The sequence below is a fragment of the Desmodus rotundus genome, chromosome 8 (genome assembly GCF_022682495.2).
Source record: "Desmodus rotundus isolate HL8 chromosome 8, HLdesRot8A.1, whole genome shotgun sequence".
NCBI classification, from domain to species: domain Eukaryota; kingdom Metazoa; phylum Chordata; class Mammalia; order Chiroptera; family Phyllostomidae; genus Desmodus; species Desmodus rotundus.
In genome coordinates, this window is record NC_071394.1 from 84871742 (window position 1) to 84891166 (window position 19425).

Genomic DNA, 19425 nt, shown 5'->3' on the forward strand with positions numbered 1-19425 from the left:
GAAAACACAGTCAAACTTGGATCCATCTATGCGGAAGTCTGCACGCCTTCTGAGAACAGTAGTAACAATGGCAAATGATTGTTGGTCGCTTGTTACTGCTGCGCTCTCTGCAAATGCTGGGCATCTCATGAACTTCATTCATCTAACCTTCCAACCAATATTCATTGACCTCTGTTATGCACTAGGCCCCGTGCAAGGCACAGGCATGTACCAATAAATAAAACAGACACGCCCGCTTCTCAGGGAGGTAAGTAGTATTAACCCCTATTTTAAACACGGGGGGACTGAGCCTCAGAAGGCGACAGGACTTGCCTAAGGTCATGCAGCCAGTCAGGGATAGGCTGTGTGCCCTGGCTGTCTCACACAAGGAAGAGCGGGAAGAAAGGGGACAGTGAGGAGCCCACTGGGCCGTTCAGTGAAGAGGCAAGAGCCGCCCCACCCCACCTGCAGAAGCCTCCAAAGACAGGGTTGTAGAATCAAACCCCGGACGGCAGCCATTGTCATGCGGTAACCTCAAGTCAGGCTCCCAAAGTAATGTAACACTTTTGAGGAAAAGTCATCCCGAATTACTTTACAATAATTTAATATTAAAGTATTACCATGACTACCTTAACCGCTTACCATGAATAATCTGGGAAATCGAGAATGAAGAAAGGGAAGCCTTCCCCAGATTCCTGCTAACCATCAGCAGCCACTGGTAACAATAGGGGTGCCTCCTTCCCTTTGCTGTGCATAGTGTATGCGGGGGTAGTGTGTTTGTTTCACATTGCTGAGATTCTACTGACTCTAGTCTTTGATCCCCCTTTTTTCACTTGGGTGAAAATCTTTAATGCTTTTACATGAGTTATTGAAATAACAGCTACCTCTTTGGAGCCCAGAGTCTGGGGCAGGCACTGTGTAAAGGGCTTCCCATGCTGTAACTCCCGTATTTCTCAGAAGAGTGTCTGCCCCGTTTTAGAGATGAGGACATGGGGAGTTGAAGTTCACCTAGCTGTCTGGCCATGGAGCCAGCAGTAGTGTCTGCGTTGACACCAGAGCCCAGACTGTGAGCCACTGAGCTGGAAGGGTCACCTCTGGGGAATCCCTCGTGCTTGGCTGTGCTTGGTGGGCTTAGTGAAGGTCCCCCGGTGGTTCGTTACCAGTATCCTCTCTGGAGCTCAGGCCAGGCTCCTGGCAGGGAGGGAAGCATGTCTCTGCTGCACAGAGAGACCCCTCCCCAGGTGCCTGTGGGCATCAGCGACTGTACTTCCCCTCTGCAGCCAGAGGGGCAGCCAAAGCCTCCATCCCGGCCTGCCAAGCAGGGTTGCCAGGTACAGAGTACCCACTTAAATTTTAATTTCAGATACACAATGAATAATAATTTAGAGTCTAAGAAATTACGCATTGCTTATCTGAAGTTCTCATTTAAATAAGCATGCTGTATTTTTTGTTTTTAATCCTTACCTGAGGATATTTTCATTGACTTGAGAGAGAGAGAAACATCAATGTATGAGAGAAACAGGGATCTCACCTGCAACCTAGGTATGTGCTCTGACCCTGAATCTGCAACCTTGTGATGTACTGGATGAAGCTCCAACTGACTGAGCCAACCGGCCAGGGCTGGGCATGCTGCATTTTCACTTGCTTTGTCTGACACCCCCGCTGCCAGGAATCGTGGAACTTTGCTTGGCTTGACAATCTATGGTCTGCCCAGGTTCTCCTGTACACACACACCCTCACCCTCACACACACCCCCTCTCCATCCCTAGCCCCACTGTCCATCTCTTGTCTGACTACAAGTGGGTTAAACTGTGCAGGGATGGGGGCATCCCAGGGCCCTCCTGCGGCTAAACCACCGGATTAACTGTGCCTAATTGCAGCCGGGGTCACAGCCAGCTTTCTGAAACAAGACTCAGTTCTTCCTCACTCCTTCGTGCTTTCCTGTTTTCACACTTGAAATCCCTCCACTGGGTAAATTCTTCCTAGTTTAAACTTGTTGTAAGGGCGACTCTCATTACTTTCATACTCTCCCCGTGGATCCCGTGACAAGTTTTTCTGCCAACGCAGCTTCTCCCCCCATGTCCTTTCAGCCCAACACATAGCGGGTGTTTGTGGAGCGGTAGGGAGGCTGGATCCTAGGGTTGTTGTGTGGGTGGCTCTCCAAACCCTCACTGAGGCTTTGAAAAGTGGCCTTGGAGAATTACAATGAATACAGGGCTGGGAAGGAAGTTTTGAGTTGCCATGGAAACTTCTTGTCTGATGTTTGTGGGCCCCCATAAGCTGCTCCAGGCGCCTGTCGGCTTGGAGAAAAAGGGCAGAAATGAAAGGAAAGATGTTTTTGGAGTTTTGTAATGCAAGCTGCAGCCACAGCCCAGTGCAGATGCAGGAAGATTGCCCAGCTCCCACTCACGAAGGCTTGCCGAGGTCTTCACTGCCTTTTCCTTTTGCTCCTCTTGTTCTCCAAAACACAAACCTCAGCGGGGCAGGAAGGCAGTGTGAGAGGGATGTGCACAGCACCTGGATCCCCCTTCAGCCCTGTGAGGATTGACTGTGTTACCCAGGCCCTTAGTGTACCGGCGTCCTTCCCTTCAGGAGGAAGGAAGGGCCTCCGGGGAAAGCCACCCAGACCAGGGCGGGAGGCGGCAACTGTGGTTGGATCCCGCGCTGCAGGAGGTAAACTGCTGAAAGGCTCGCCTTCCCGGGAGGCCTCTACTTCCCAGCATTCGCAGTGAACGCGACTGCATCGGATGTGCACCATCACTTTTCCACCATAGTCAGTTGGAAAAGGTTGCGCTTTTTCATATAGTTAATCTTTATGGCTTTTTTCTTTCTGATAGCAAAAGAAATCTATGCTTGTGTCTTTTTTAAGCCACAACCATTACAAAAATATAGTGACAAAGGAGAAAGGCCTGTAATTTTATACCATGGAAGAGTGGTCCTCAAAGTCCCCAATATAAACACATCCCCAGCGGCATATGTTAAAAATCCAGATTCCTAGCCCCCCCCTCACAGGTTCTGATGCAGCAGTCCGGGAGCATGGCCCGGCAGTCCCACCTCGACACTCATCCTAACGAGGCCAGTGATGACGTTTGCGGAAGGGTGACCTAGCACTGACCTCTGTTAACAGTTGAGCGTCTGTGCCTCCCGGCCGGCTCTCTGGGGGCGCACAGTTGACCCTTGAACAACATGGGTGTGGTCGGCACAGGTCCACTATAGGTGAATTTGCTTCAATAAATACTGTAAATGTATTTTTCTCATTTGTGATTTTATTAATAACACTCTCTTTTCTCTAGCTTACTTTCTTGTAAGAATATAATATATAATATGCATAGCACAAAAACTATGTTTTAATCAACTGTTTATGTTATCAGGAAGGTCTCTGGCCAACAGCAGGCTATTAGTTTCGGGGGAGTCAAAAGTCAGAAGTGGACTTTCGACTGCACAGGGCATTGGTGCCCCTGACCCCCTCCTTGTTCAAGGGTCAACTGTACCCTTCTATCTTGGAAAAAAGGGGGAGTTATAACACATGTGGTCTTGCAGCTTGATTTCTCACTGAGTGGACATCTCTTTGGGTCAGTAGACATGCTGGGCTGCATCGCATGCAGTTGACTGCATCGTATTATGGGGTGTAGCAAAATCCCTTACTGATGGGGTGTGGCTGAGGAAACGGTGGCTGTTGATCGTTGACCTCACATACAGTTACACTCACGTGTGTGCGCACACACACGAACACACACAGCAAGATGGTGCTATAACAAGCTCAAGGATGCCAATGCTCTCGGTGTCTGCAAGTCAACAGTTGGGACTAAGCGCCTTGGTACTGGGACAGGAATACTAAGAAGGATAAGCGGGGGCCCCGGCCCTCAGGCTGGCAGTCTGGCGGGTGAGCCTGATGGTTTGTACACGAGTTGAACCGCGAGAAGAGTTTTAGTGGAAGAAGCACAGCGAGTCCCAACCGCCTGGGGAAAATGGCTCCCAACTTCAGACTCCTGCACGGCTCTCCGTGGCCCTCCGTGGCTCTGGGGCTACCATCGGAGTCTTCCAATACAGGAAACACAAAGTAGGCTTGGAGGTCATGCCGGTCCCGTGCTGACATGGGGCCCGACGGGGTCTGGCCCTCTGCAGGGGCTGGACTGTGGGGTCCGTCTTCTCTAGGTGGTGAGCAGAGCCGTCAGCAGCTCCCCTGCCCAGGAGTCCTGGTGTCCCTCCAGCGGTCAGCAGGCTCTGGGATGGTTCAGAAAAGTCACTGTGGGCCCCGGGAAATGCCCACAGAGCCATTTGCAGAGCAGGACAGTATGGGGTGGGGCCAGAGGCGAGAAATGTGGTTTGACAATAATTTAGTTGTTCTCCATGTCAGAATTCAGTGAAATTAAGCCACAGCAGGATGGAAGGCTGGGGGAGGCTACCATTCAAAGTACCTCAAGAGAAGCGGAATTTAGGAAGGAGAAACAAAAAGGAACACTCATGGTTTCCAACAAATTACTTTCTACCCAAGCACTCGTGATCTCTAAGTGTCACCGGAAGGGCCAGCTTGGCCAAGGCTCCCAGGACATGCCCGACCTGCCCCCAGCCCCCTGGTCAGCCCTGTCTCCCACTCCTCCTCGGGCCCAACCCTCCAGCCCCACTGGCTTTCCTCCATCATACCAAGCTCGTTCCCACACTGGGAGCTTTCCACAAGCTCGCCTTACTCCCTACAATGCTCTCCTATGTGAACAGTCTTCACCTGCGACTGCTCACCATTCAGGCCTCCATAAAATGTCACCTCCTCAGTGTCCACTCTCTCTAAGCTCCAGACCCTCCCTTCACCTCACCCAGTCTTACTCTCATCACAGCACTCATCGAAGCTCAGTATTTTCTTGTCTTCTTATTTGTCTGGTCCCAGGCCCTGCGTGTAGGTCATTTGAGCACAGAGACACCACCTGTCCCATTCACACTGTAGCTCCAGCACTTGGAACAGTGCCAGAAATAGTAGGTGCTCAATAAATGTTGACTAAATGAATCATAGAGACAAAAATTGCATTTTTAATGCCCCTGTTCATAGCTTGTATAAGTCCTGAGCCTCATCGCCTTCCAGACAAAAAGACTCTTCATGAGAAAATAAAGACGGGAAGAAGGCCAAGTTTAACTGGTAGATGCCAGCTTTCTCACTGGGGGACTAAGGATAATGATAAACAGCTAGAAAACACTTCCAAATTTTCCAGAGAACACTGATTCTGAAATTAGGAGAACGCCTCCACTATCTGTAAGCACTTGGGTCAGCCTCTGGCATCTACACGCATTCTTCCTTTTTGCTTCCACACTTTCACTCACTGAGCCAGGACTTACGACATGCATGTCCCTCCGGGCCCACTGCTACATGCTGGGGCCTTGCCCTCAGGTCACATCCAGTCCAGTTCTCTCTGCAGGAAAAGCCCTATTTGCTGAGCATTGACTAATCGCTTTCACTAATATCATCTCATCTCTGTTTTCTCCCAACCACCCTGTTATTCTCCCCATTTGACAAACACAGAAACCAAGGCTCCAGGGCACTGAGGGGCTGCCAAAGGGGCTGGTGCCCAAGCCAGGGCTGACCCAGGTGCCTGGAGCTTCCCTTTCCCCACATGTTCCCCTGGGCATGTTGGCGCCTCTGAAGTTCAGATGAAGTTCAGGGTATCCAATAAATAATGTGTATGCAGCTTTGGACCCATCAGCAGGTGGCCGAGAGCTGACCCATGTTTCCCCCTCCCTTTTACACCGCAGAAGCTCCAGGCCCGCAGCAGGAAGTCTGGCTTCCTTTGCATCAGGGATGTGCTGGGCTGCACTCTTGCCGACCCTTGCATTAGAAACAAGGGAAATGCCTCTAGAGAGCTGCCTGATCAGAACAAAGCTTGGCATGTTTCTCATTCTGCAACAACCTAACAGAATAGGTGTTTATTTGTGTCTCAAACGTGTGGCTTGGACACCGTGTTCTGCATTGTGGAAGTGGCTGAGCACCAAGTGAAATACTCGTTACTATAGTAACAGTTCCTTTTTATTGATACCAGAATAAACAGGAACGCAAAGAGACCTCACTGGCTGGCACATTTCAGCCTCCTGCGTTCCCCAGGGGTTTAAGAACCGCCTTCTGGAGGCGGCTCTCTGTGCTAGTCTGGGACTTCTCCCCGAGGAGTGAGGAGCCCAGCAACACCATCCTGAGTTCCCTTCTCGCCGACACGGAGAAGTAAGAAGTAAGAAGTAAGACCGTTTCTCTTCTGTTTCACCTGCTGGGGAGCTGGGTGCTCTGCCAGGAGGAGGTGCGAGGTTAGGAGGTCAGTGCTGGAGCACTGGGGTGGGCTGTGAGGGGAGTGGAGCTATTTGAGCTTCGTCACCCCAGCTGTCCCCCATCTGTGAAATGAGTGGGGAGGTAGCTCCTGGTTGTCTGCGCTGGAGAAACGACAGGCGACAAAGTGGAGGGAGCACTCAGATACGACCCTCCATTCTCGTTTATCTCTGTCTTCTAAGTCCTCAGATGAGCTGAGCTTATGCATGATCTGACTCACCCACATCCATTACACACAGTATGGCAGTTTGGTTCTCTTCACCCCTGGTGGACAAAAGGCTTCGAGAACACACGTTCTGGCACCCAATAGAGCCCAGCTCAGGTTCTAGCACCTTCTTTTTGCTGGTTGTGTGATCTAGGGAAATTACATGGCCCCTCAGAGCCTCGGTTTCTTCATCTGTAAAAAAGGGTAACAACAGTACCCATCTCCTCTGTCTGTTGTAAGAATTTCATGAAATGTGTCTGTGGGGTACATCTTTAGCATAGTACGTGCCCATTGCAACATTAGCATGCCAACCGCCTGCCTCTCTGGTGAATTTGGCTTTTGCATTTTGTGGTACAAGGCCAGAAGTCTGGGACTGGTTCAGAAATCAGGGATTTTAGGATTGCGCGTGTCACTTTTGGAAAATGCTTCCAAACCCAGGTAGTTTCTCAGCTGTGAGGCACCCAGCACCTGTGTTTCTGAATGACTTGGATGTTGAGTGGCTTTTAGCTCTGTTGATGGTAAGTACCAGCCGGCATCTTTCCCCTGAGGTATCTGCCAAGTGGAGTGGCTGGCATCATGCCACTGGTGGGCTAGCAGGAACACCTGGTCAGCTGACGCTTGTTCCTTCATCCGCTGCACAACACTGTCCACCAACCTTGCTAAGGACCTTCCATGTCCAGCCCTGGGACTGGGAGGGTCCCGTGGCCCCAAGTAAAATGTTCAGGAAGTTTGTCTTGAGTCAGTTTCTCATGGGGCGGGGAGGCTGCGTCCTGGCCACGGGCTGCCGGAAGATGTGGAGGTGGCTTCCAGAATCACAAGTCTTTGCTCACTGGCCAGTGAGATACAAACAGGCACTTTCCCCACATGGAGGGAAAAGCCAGAAGCGTTGGGAAATCCGGTAGCCCCACTTGTCACTTTTACTGAATGCCTCTTTCTCCTTTGCCAGTGGTTATTTTAACAGCCTCTCCTCTCCTCTCCTCTGCCCTCCACCTCATGAAATGGTGAAGTAAGAAAGTCCAGGTGTGTTCTGAGCCCAGCAGCTTGAACAGCAATAAGGAGCAAGGGCAGGGGGAGGGAGGGCAGAGGAGTGAACACTGGCCAACACCCCAGGGAGGGAAGGCCACCAGCTGCTTCCCTCCCAAGCAAAGACCAGCCGTGGGCAGACAGGCCTGTGGAATCTGGCTTAGGCCCAAGCTTCTGGGGCTGGGCTCCCCAGTGAGAGCTGGTTTTTCATATGAGCTGGGTGTCCTCCAGTGACCGGGCCTCCATTCCCTCATCTATAAAATGGGCTCACACTGCCTCTTCATTGGCGTTTCTTGAGTATCCACAGAGAGAAAAGAGACATAAACCTGCTTTGTTGACTGAAAATCACTTTGCGCCAGGAGCATACGGGAGTGGTAGAAAGAGCACTAAATTAATTTGGAGTCTGGAGGCCCCAGGTTTGCCATTTATTCTGTGCATCCTGGGACAAGTAGCTTGACCTTCCTGTGCCTCAATGTTCTCATCCACAGAATGGGAATGATGAAATGTTACTGCTGGCTGCCTCCCAGGGTGAGCATGAGGTCCAGATGGAAGTGGGTGCACTGTCAAACTCGAGTGTTCCTGTTCGCCACAGGCCCCCTTAGGACGGGAGTTTGCCTTCGGTGAGCGCTGCTCGGCCAGGCAGTGGGCTCACCACATCTCGCACATTGTATCGTTTTCCCTTCCAAACAGCCCTGTGAGTAGGTGTTGCTGTCATCCCCACTGCACTGGGGCTCAGAGAGGTGAAGCTATTTGCCTAAAGTAACACAGTTAGGAAGGGGTGTAGCCATGATTCAAACTCAGTCTGTCTCCTGCAAAACGTCGGCCTTAACCATGTTGCTTTACTGGTTCATGTGACATTTGTTATCATTGATGTCGTCAAAGACAGAGCCAGAATCACCAGCAGAGGGAAGGCGGATGAAGGGGACCTTAAAGCCTTAGACAGCCTTAGGGTCCTGCAGCTATTTTCAGGATGAACTGTGACCTGAGTCTCCATCAGTGCCACCTTCCTTCCGTCCCTGTCATTGCTCTCCTTGGGGGGGTCGGGGGAGAACTGCTGCCGACCTAGCATTAGCCGTGCCCGCCCCCGTAGCCTGGTGAGCTCACCCTGGGAGCAGTGAGTGATCCCAGCAGAGCCTTGTCTGGAGTGGGGCTGGCATCCTACAGAGCTTTTGGGGATGAGCTGTGGGACCTTCTGTGTTGTCAGCAGAACCAAGGAATAACCAAGTGAGAAGCTCCCAATCTCCCCCTCCCGCCCCCCCACACACACAAAATATGAGGTCAGTCCAACAGTCTGCAAGTTAAGGGTGAATGATTTGCCCATCTTGTAGTCATGCAAAACACTCACTTTAGCGGTCACCTATGGGCTGCCTCTACCCCTGCCCTGAACCTTAGCTCATCTGGTCTTCATGGCATCTTGATTTTACAGAAGAGGAGGGTTCCATCCAAGGTCAAAGAGCTGCTGAGAGCTCAGACTTTAATCGGACTCACCACGATAACCAGGCCAACAAGTCAGCTGAAATCACGCAGGCCAAAGCAAAGAAGCTTGCTTTTTTTTAAAACTCCATGCTTTACAAATCTGGCTGACTATTGGAATCACTTGGGAGTGTTTTAAAATCCCAGAGGCCAGGCAGGGTGTCCCAAGCCAATTTAATCAGAAGCCCTGGGGTGGGGCTCAGGCACTGGTATTTTTCAAACTTCCTCTGGTGATGCCAATATTCAACCAGAGTTCAAATCCCTGGTATAACCAATGCAGATTTTTTAAAAATACTCCCCTGAAGGCATTCTTACTGATTTTAGAGAGAGGGGAAGGGAGGAAGAGAGAGAGGGAGAGAAACATTGATCAATTGCCTCGCAAATGTACTCCAACCGGGACCGAACCCGCTACCTAGGTGTGTGCCCTGACCTGACCGGGAATCAAACCTTTCCATTTATAGGACGATGTTCCAGCCAACTGAGCCACACAGGCCAGGGCTAACCAGTGCTGTTTTTAAGGAAGATGAGAAAAATGCAATCTAAAACTACGAATGGGATTGATTAATGTTAATTGTTAATAACAGCTCATGGAGCGGCCACACTGTGCAATCCCAAGCGCCCCCTCTCATAGTTTATAACCTACAGGAGTGAAGCCCTGGGTTGTGCAGTGTGCAACCTGCCTGGCTGTGCGTGGCTGCCCTGGTAGCCAGCACTTAGAGTCCTCGACGCTGTGCTAGGCACCTGCCAAGCACCTTGCAAATATCACCTCATTCATTCTGCAGCAACCTCACGAAGGGTGCTGATCACACGCAGCTTGCATACCTGCTCAACTCTACTGTTCTGGTGGAAAGCGGCCATAGGCAGTAAGTACTGAGTGGGCATGGCTGTGTGTTCCAAAGGGTGGGATTTGGTCCAGAGGCCAGTTTGCTGATTCCTGCTGCAGAGGGTAGGTGAACCTGCACAAAGCTAGGCAGGGGCAGAGCCAGATTCAATCCAGGCTCGAATGGCTCCAACATCCATGCAACTTAGCTTCATTTTGCATTTCTTTGACAACCAGGGAAGGATATTCACTAGTCACTTTCTCCTCCACTGCCTCTTCCTCTCCCCTGCCAGATCTTCTTTGGACACCCATCTTTTTTCTTTTTGGAGGGGATCTAATGCTCGCCTCACCTCACCTCATCTCTTTGCCCATCATGGCCATTCCCTCAGAGTCTCGATTTCTCAGACACCCCAGCAGCCCAAGAGACCTCGCCAGAACAGCCCTGGGATGCCGCCCCACCCCCCACCCCTGCTGCTCAGAAGGCCCAGCTGACCCCAGGACAGCCCAGATTTTCTTGGCTTGCACTTGCACTTCTTAGAGCGGCCTCTTTTGTTCCAGCACCCTGGTGACGCTCTTCACCACAGAGGTCTCTTTTGATTAACAAAAGGCAGGAAGGCTGGCCTAGTAGCCCTCTAAGCCCTGCCCCTGCCCAGCCCCCACGTCCACGGATCTCACACGTGTTGTCTGCTAGAGTTCAGAACCCTAAAGGCAGTGGTTTTCCCAGCCTGCAGCCCTGGGCTGAAGAACCAAACACATCCTTTAGGATCCCTGTTCCAGCCACCATGCAACCCTGGCCTCCGAAAAACACCATCCCCTACAGCTCACCGCTGATACATTTTATTCTAAAAGGCCTGGAGCAGATCTCTGAGCCAGAGCTGCCCACTGACCGGACCTGGGCTGCAGGACTGGCTACATAATTTGCAGGGCCCCGTGCAAAATGAAAATGAGAGACCCTCTTCTCCACAGAGGCTGAGTGACGGCCTCACCCGCACGGTGGGGCCTGGCCCCGGGGCAGCAAACCCATTGGATAGCTGGTGACCTATGGGGTGCAGATTCTCGGCCTGGCCAATGAGATGTTTTTCCTCTGGCGTTTAATGGGACAGACAGAGGCTGCCCAAGAGCCATGAAAGAAACCAAAGTCGGATTTTTAAAAATTCTCCAAACCTGCTGACAGTTTTTCCCCCCCACACAGCAGCGAGAATGGCCTTTTTAAAATCAAATCAGATGCGATCTTTCCCAGACTTGAACCCACCCGTCCACCCTCACGCCACTCTCCTGGTCGCTCGCTCACGCCACCCCAGGCACACTGGGGCTTTTTGTTCCCTGAACAGACCAAGCTTGTTCAAGGTACATGAGTCACACATGCTGTTCCCTCTGCCCCACACAGCCTCCCTCCTCCTTCCAACCGTCAGATCTTAAATGTCGCCTCCTCAGAGAGGCCCTCCCCCTGCACCTGGCTGAAAGTGTGTCCTGCCAGTCGGTCTCTATCCCAGCCCTCTGCTTCCGTCAACCGGCTCCGGGTGCAAGTTGTGATCATTTATTTCTGTAGTTCTGTGTACATGGTACCATATGCTTTCCTGGGAGACTGTCAGCCCCGTGGGAGCGGGAACCTTTCTTGCTTGGTGCGCCTCTGTGTGCCCACTGTCCACCACCATACCTAGAACGTTACAGGAAACCAAACATACCGTAGAATGAGCGTTTATTATCCTATACGTTCTCAGTGGTCATTACTGCTGTGCGGGAGCTCTGGTTTTGTGTACTTACTTTGTATCTCGCCATATTAAACTCATCAACCCACATGCTTTTCTGTTAATACATTTGGGAATTCTGGTGGGTACATAGTACTATCTCATTTAAATATTAATTCTGCCCTCTCCTTTCCTAAAGTTATACAACTTATTTTTGTTTCCTGCCTTGTTGCTTTAGCTACATACAGTTAGTTATTTTGAAGATGGTGTGACTAGTGAAAATTATGACACACTGGAAGGTTTGAGGCACAAAGGGACTAAGGGACAAACAGTCAAGAAGCTGCAGTAGTGACATGTGGTGTGACAACAGCCTGGATGGAGTATAGCTGAGACTTACTCAGCTAAACGACTGGTGGGACGTGGCAATGGGAATAGGCATCATGGAGGGGGGGGCAGGTAATTCCCAAAGCTAAAATCTGAAGTAGGGTATTCTGGCCCATTGACTCCCAGACAATTTAACCCCAAAGGCTAAGAAAACATTCACATTTCTAAACAGGGAGGATATTGCTATAGTCAACTGTTTATTTTGTCAAATGCCCACTTTTAACTGCTAAATACTACCACAATCATTTTTAAGGACCAAAAATTAGGAAAGATATAACCTGAAAAGAAACAGCCTTATGAAAAAGGGAAGAAAGGAAATTCACTAGAATTCTCATTTTACAAACAGTTCTGAGAATGTGAATTCAAGAAAAAAATTAGCAGGTATGTCTCTTTGCTTTGACACTTAATCTGGCTGCGTTCAAAATATTTTATAATAATTAACACTTCTTCCAGTTTACACAGCACTTTCACGCATGTGGTCCCTCTGTAACCCTCCTAAACGCGGGTGATGATAGAAATGCCCAATGTGTATCTGGAGTGCCACCCTTTGCCAAGCACAGTATTCCCTTTGACCCTACATGCCCTGGAAGGTCACCTTGCAATTCACAGGCCACCCAACTCTCCGCTATTCCCAGCCCCACTGCACTGTTACCCACTTCCAGTTTTTGCGCAGACCCTCCATCCCTGCCTGGTTTACCCTTACAACCCCAGTCGGGCAGGGAATGGTTTTCATTCTCTTCCCAGTTTGGGGTGGGGAGAGAAGTGAGGGTCTGTTCAAAGGCAACATGGTGGTCCTCAAGAGCGGGGACTGACCCTGGTGGGTGAAGTGGGGACACACCCCCTCAGCTGCCTCATGGAAACCAAATACCTTATGGCACTGGTTCCCCAAAACCACCCTCTGTGAGCCTTGGTGTCTTCATCTGTACAACCTCAAAGCTTCTGCTATCAATTACCGACAAACACGAATTGAGTGTCCACCACACAGCAGACCAGACACCCAGCATACAACAGCAGAGGCTCAGCCTCAGAAAAGCAGGACTCGTGAAGGGGGCAGAGTCAGTCCCCAAATTTTCGCTCTATTTACTCTAAGCAGCTAATGTCCAGGCTGTGTCACCTCCCTGACACCTTTTTTTAAAAAAATCTCTCTTTCTGTGCACTTAAAGTTTTGCATACTTAAAGGATATGTGGCCAGCTTGTAGAGGAGGGAGCCCTTCTGCCTGAATTTCAATTAATTGACAAATTTCAAGCTGCTATGGTGGAAGGGAGGCCATCGAGAAGCCGGACATCTGCACTAAAGACGGCAGCCACCGCTTTGTAAGAGGCACGCGGTTTCGGGATTTCGTACTCTCCTCCTCGATCTGCAGAAAGAGAAACGCGGGACATTTCCACGGAGGAACTTGGAATTATGGATAGGGAAGTTGAGCAATAAGGAGTGATATTTTCTTTTAGTTATAGCATTTAGTCCAAACTATCTTTAACAAGTACATATTGTTCCTCTTAAATATCTATTCCTTTCTGAGCATATTGGGAAACAGAAATGCAAGTGCAGTCCCTGTCAGGGGAGGGCAGCTGTTTTTTTCAAAGTCAGGCCGAAAACATTTGCACACGTCACCCGTTGTTTGCAACCCAGCAGCACTTCACCTCCAATCCCCACTTTACACACTCATCCCCAGCCCTCACAATGACCTGTGCACAGGTTCAGGCATCTTCCTCCCGCAGTCGAGGAAACTAAGGCTCAGAGAGTCGGCTAGCCTGCCCGGGGCCACACAGCAGTGGGTGGCAGGTGGCCAAGCTTCATCTAACACCAAAACCCTTGCCCTTCTACTATGTCTGCAGGGACTGGTGAGACTGTGACCAGCTCTGGCCAACCCCTCTGCTTATCTCTACAGCCTCCATGTACTCAGAGATCCAGAGGGAGCGGGCAGACATTGGCGGCCTGATGGCCCGGCCTGAGTACAGAGAGTGGAACCCAGAGCTCATCAAGCCCAAGAAGCTGCTGAACCCCGTGAAGGCCTCCCGGAGCCACCAGGAGCTGCACCGGGAGCTGCTCATGAACCACAGAAGGTGGGAGCGGAGCTAGGCAGCCACAGCCTGGCAAGCGCCTCCTCGGGCCTGCTGTGGTTTGAGGAGGTGCCCCTCAAGGAAAGCAGACCTGGTGGCAATCCTGGGGCTCCTTGGAGCTTGAGGAGGGCTGTGGGTACCCCACATGGTCACCAGCAGAAAATGTGAAGGTCCAAAAGCTACCCACTTTGGCCCTGGCCTCCACATACATTTACTGAGCACCTACTATGTGCCAGATCCTGGAGGTACAGAAGGAATGTTCCTGCCCTAACAGAGGGGATGACAGATGCATAACCAGGTGGTATGGTGGGTGCGTTGATGGGGTGCATTCCCAGCAGACAGCTGAGCGTGTGCAAATGGACAGGAAGCACCAGTTGCTCAGTGCGGCTGGAACAAGGATTGTGAGGTAGGCCAGAGGAACCGTGTGGTCCTGGGAAGGGTGTCAAGGAGGTGTGTCACAATCCTGGAGGGAGCATGAGTGGAGCAGGGAGACCAGGCGGGGCAGGGGGGCGGGGGGGTGGGTGGCGATCAGTGAAAGAGAGGCCCGGGATGGCAGAGCTAGAACTCAGAAATTAAGGGAATGTGGACTAGTGGAGAGGGAAGCTGAGCCTCTGCCCACTCCAGGGCCTGGAAAATAGTCCCAGCTCACCAGTGCCTGAAGGGAAGTGGTGGCGCCTTCACAGCTCCCTCTCCTGGCCGCTTCCAGTATTGGCGCGGGCCGGCTGTGATTGTCATTCTTGTTTTCAGCTGTGTACACAGGACCTTCCAGCAGATAACATTTTGTATCACTGATGTTGTTTGTTTGCCTCTTAGTATGTCATGAATATTTCTCTGGGTGCCTTTTAGAATCATCACCACAATTTTTTAAAAGCCTAAAGACACGTCAGGGGAAATATTTGCAATATAAGTAACAGACAAAAATTAATATATACCTACCTCATAAATCCATAAGGAAAAATGAACAGAAGATGGGAAGAGTTAGTTCACAAAAGGGGAAATGCAAACAGCTGGTAAACATGTCAAAGACTATTTAATGTGACTAATAATCAAAGAAACAAATGAAAACCAGATATTGTTTCTTCCCTACCAGATTCTCAAATTCAAGAAGACTGGGGGGCGACGGTGGGAGAAAGAGATGCCCCTGTACACTGTTGACAGAAGTACAAACTGGGTGACCTCTTCCGTGGGGCAGGTGGAAATGCACCCAAAATCTTTTAGAGTCTGGCCCAACAGTCCCACCTGTAGAAACACCCGAGAAAATAACCTGAAATAACACGAAGCTGGTCTCTGCAGTGAGACAGGCCTGGAGGCAAATCCTCATTCAGCCCCTTTGTAGCTGTGACTCGGACCAGTGTCTTACACCCTAGGAGCCTCCCTTGCCTTCTCTGCCTATGGGGCAGTAAAGGTCCTGCCCCCGGGCTGCCAGGAGGATTGACAGTGTAGGTTGGTGTCACTACAGGGTGCAGCCCTGAGACTGGGATGGGGGTGTCGGGGTCTCCTGACAGCTCTCCCCACCCCAGGGGCCTGGGCGTGGACAGCAAGCCGGAGCTGCAGCGCGTCCTAGAACACCGCAGGCGGAACCAGCTCATCAAGAAGAAGAAGGAGGAGCTGGAGGCCAAGCGGCTGCAGTGCCCTTTTGAGCAGGAGCTGCTGAGACGGCAGCAGAGGCTGAACCAGGTGAGGGAGGGGCACCCAGCCCAGCCCATAACTCCAAGAATATCAGTTGGCCCGAGGAAGAGCTCTGCATGTGGGCGCAGTGGCTAGTTGAGCAACATGAGGACTGGACCATGAGTCTACCACTGGCCTGAGTCCTCATTCTGCTACTCGCTTTGCTGTGTGACTTTGGGCCAGCGGCTTCCCCTCTCCAACCTGCAGTTTCCTCGTCGGCCCAGTCTGTTATATGTTGATTCTGATTCATTCTCATAGCTGCCCTGTGAAAGAGATGGCATTCCCATTTTAGAGATGAGGAACCCGAGGCCCAGAAGAAGGAAGCAATTTGAGCTAGGCTTCACAGGCAGAACTTAGTCTCAGGCTCTGTCCCCCCAGCTACCAGGCTGGTGGCAAAACTGATTCTGTTTCTCCAGAGAGGACCCTTGGTCCAAACCCAGTGGCTTTTGAAACTCAGAATTCCCCTAGTCCCACCCACGTGACACCTCTCCTCTCTCCTTCAGCTGGAAAAACCACCGGAAAAGGAAGAAGACCATGCACCCGAATTTATTAAAGTCAGGGAAAACCTGCGGAGAATTGCCACGCTGACGAGTGAAGAGAGAGTGCTGTAGAGCTGGCTGGCGGTGCCTCTGCATCCCCACAGCCCACCCCTGGCCCCCGCCCTTCCTCAGCCCTTCTGTATCTGGCATCCCTGGACCCCCAGGCCTTGGAACATCTGTGATGTTCACGCTTGCTCCTGTAAAAATGCATTGTCCCAGAGGGCATGCCTGTCCCCTCCTCCCCCCTGCACGCCCCACCCCTGCCAAACCCCCAGGATTTTCCTTCTGAGTGCCCACCCCTCCTGCTCCAAGAGGAAGCCACTACTGGGACAAGTTTGACAAGGCGCCTCTCCCTCAAGGGGCTTCTGAGTCCTGCTGAGATTTTCCTGGCGGGGTGGGGAAGGAAGGACGGGGCCTCCCTGGCCTGACAAGCCCTCCATGCTGCCCAGGCCCCGATGGCACCCTGCTTCTCTGGGCAGCCCGACTCACATGTCTCAGAGAACTTCCCTACTCATGATTTTACCTGCAGCCAGGTGTGAAGCAAGTAATGGAGAATTCAGGACACCGGCCTTGAAAGCCAACCAAGGGGGAGACAGGTCACAGTTCTCGGTGAGGAAGGGCAGAGCAGCGCAGCCCGCAGGTGGCCCTGGCTCACTTCGTGGCAAGTGGGAAAGGTACTAACAAAGACAGCTTCTTAGCATTTGCCAGCCTTTCCCCCACGCCCTCTCCTCTCCGCAGCCCTCCCTGTCTGGGCCTTGTAACCACACCTAGCCAGGGCTGCAGCCTTCCCGCTCCCAGACTTCTAGAACAGCGCTTCCCAAACTTCATCATGCCTACAAACCCCTGGGGATCTTGTTAAAATGCGGCTTCTGATTCAATAGATCTGGGGTGGAGGCTGAGCTTCTGCATTTCTAACAAGCTTCTAGGACCACACTAAGCAGCAAAGCTGGAGCACCCAGGGGTGCTAAATATTGCAAACATCACCCCTGAAGCCATCTCTGCCCCCCAACTCCCATGGAGCTGTGCCCTGGGGGTTCCCGCCCACCTCTGCAGCCCTCGGGGGTCTTTATTATCCAGCCCACCCCAGGGACCCCAGGCCTGAGAAGACTTTTAAAGTCTAGCAAATTGTGTCAGGAATATGATTGTGGTTTTCACTAGAGATGTATAAAATTGCCAATCTGCATTTCCTACCATACTGTTATGGTACAATTCCAGCCAAAAAAACAATTTGCTACCTTTACCTAAAACCTATGGAGAGCAAATATACAGTGGTTTCCCACAGGTTTCTGGGATAGAAACAGCGGATTGACGAGCCCACTGCCACCCTCAGAGCCTGGCCCCGTGGAGTCAGCCTCTGAACCCGAGACCACCCGCACTTGGTTTTTATCACCTGGGCCAGCTCCAGTGGCTTCCAAAAACCCCTCCCATGTGAGACCAAATGTTTTCACCTTTTGCTCCCATTTTTAAAGATTGAAAGAATAAATTAGGTCTGTTTCTTTCTGCCCTGAAGAATAAACCCTGCCTCTGGCTTTGTAAACCCACCATTGAAGGTGACTGAGCAGGGCTAGAAAAGTGTTTCTTTTCGCCCCCAAAACTGCTGGAAAGAGCTGCCACTGGGGTGCTGTTTGATTCTGACCAGCGGTGGGACCACCCAAGGAAAGGGACCGTCCTGGTCTCCCTCCTGACTGCGTGGTCAGAGACGTCCTTTTCCCGTGTGCGGCGCCCTCATGGGGACGTGAATAGAGACGTGCTGCTTGTGTGTGTGTGTGTGTGTGTGTGCGCGTGAGAGAGAGAGAGAGAGAGAGAGAGAGAGAGAGAGCGAGCACTGAGCTCCAAAAGGCTCTCAAAGATGAGAGTGTGGTACTGCTGTTTTAAATGTCTGCTAGATGAGGTGATGCTCGGATGTATCATCCTTCATAAAGACCACCGCTTCCCCAAAGAAGCCCCCTCAAAGGTCAATGTGTTGTTCAGACATGTGAAGAGAAGCATGAGAGTGTCTAAGCTGGAGTAAGCCCCTTAGCATTTCGCTCAGGGGTCACCAGGGGTGCTTCATGGAGGTGGGAAGTCACGGAGACAAGGCCCGAGAATAGAATGGACCTCAAGTACCATTCATACCCTGGACCATGGCAGACACCCCCATTTACTCCCCAGTGGTCAGACCCAACTCCTCTCCAGCAACCTCCCACTGTAGAGGTTATAAATCCAGATTCTCACTGTTCCAGCCTCCTTTGCAGCTTGGGGTAAGCATGTGACCAGGTATGGGCAGTGAAATTTAACAGGAAGGCTACAGAGACTTCTGTGAATGCTTATGCTCTTCTGATGAGAGAAGCAGACAATAGAGAAGCAGACACTTCCCTGCCCCTCCCTTCTTCCTGCCTTGATTGAGGATGTGATGCCTGGAGCCACAGCAGCCCTCTTGCTACAAGGAGAAAAAGTCAAGAAGATGTCAAAGACCTTGACCCTATCATCATTTGATCAAGCCAATGGCAGCAGCCATCCTCGTCCAGGATTATTGTAAATAAAAATAAAGCTTTCTTTGTTTAAGCTATTCTTGGTCAGTCTCTCTTACTTGCAGACAAAAATGTTTCTGACACAGAAAGCCATCCCTGTCCAGAATTATTTCAGACCATATGGAAAATCCAGATTCCCCTCTCCCATCAGAAACCTATTGGGTCAAGATCCCCAGCAGCAATACCTGGGACCCGTATTTCCATACCTTCTCCATATAGTCTACGTGGCACCCATCTGAAAACTAGTATTTGGACATCAATAACTCCCACATCATTCAGTTAATATCTGTTGGGTGCCTGCTCTGTGCTAGGAAGCATGCTATGTTCTGGGGGCACAGTGGAAAACAATACATCGGGAATATTGGAGTGGCTTCCTCTGAACTGGTCTCCTTGCTTCTGCCACTGCCCCACCCGGCCTGTTCTCAACAGAGCAGCCAAATGATCCTGTTAAATCTAAGGCAGATCTCGCCATTCCTCTGCACAGAGCCCTCCACGGCTCCCAGGGCTCCCAGTAGAATCCTTCCTGCAACCTAGAAGGTCCTATAGTCTAGCTCGCTCTTCACCTCCAACCTACATCCCACTGCCCTCCCCCCACCCCCGCTCACACAGCCTCGGCCATCCCAGCTCCTCATACCCACCCAGCACGCCCCACCTCAGTGCCTTGTCCCACTGCTGTTCCATGGCCAGGGGTGTTCTTCCCTCAGAGACCACACAGCCTTTCCCTTGCTTTCTCCAGGTCTTTCTCATGCTCTGGCTAAACAAGGCCCCCTCAGGCAC

At 51.3% G+C, this 19425-nt stretch overlaps 1 protein-coding gene across 8 annotated transcripts in view; it reads left to right on the plus strand.

Moving 5' to 3' along the window:
• Positions 1-18686, plus strand: part of FAM107A (family with sequence similarity 107 member A) — a 58394-nt gene extending 39708 nt beyond the window's left edge. For 3 of the 8 annotated variants that reach the window (XM_045192196.3, XM_024556574.4, XM_053929543.1), the window contains 3 exons: positions 13760-13934; positions 15452-15608; positions 16103-18686. In XM_045192196.3, the coding sequence (XP_045048131.2) occupies positions 13760-13934; positions 15452-15608; positions 16103-16210 (440 nt within the window). In that variant the 3' untranslated portion in view covers positions 16211-18686. Of the gene's footprint in view, positions 1-5740; positions 6267-13759; positions 13935-15451; positions 15609-16102 lie in introns of those variants that run through there. The other 5 variants (XM_053929544.2, XM_024556572.4, XM_024556573.4 and 2 more) reach the window with 5 other exon arrangements.
• Positions 18687-19425: the final 739 nt, after the last annotated feature.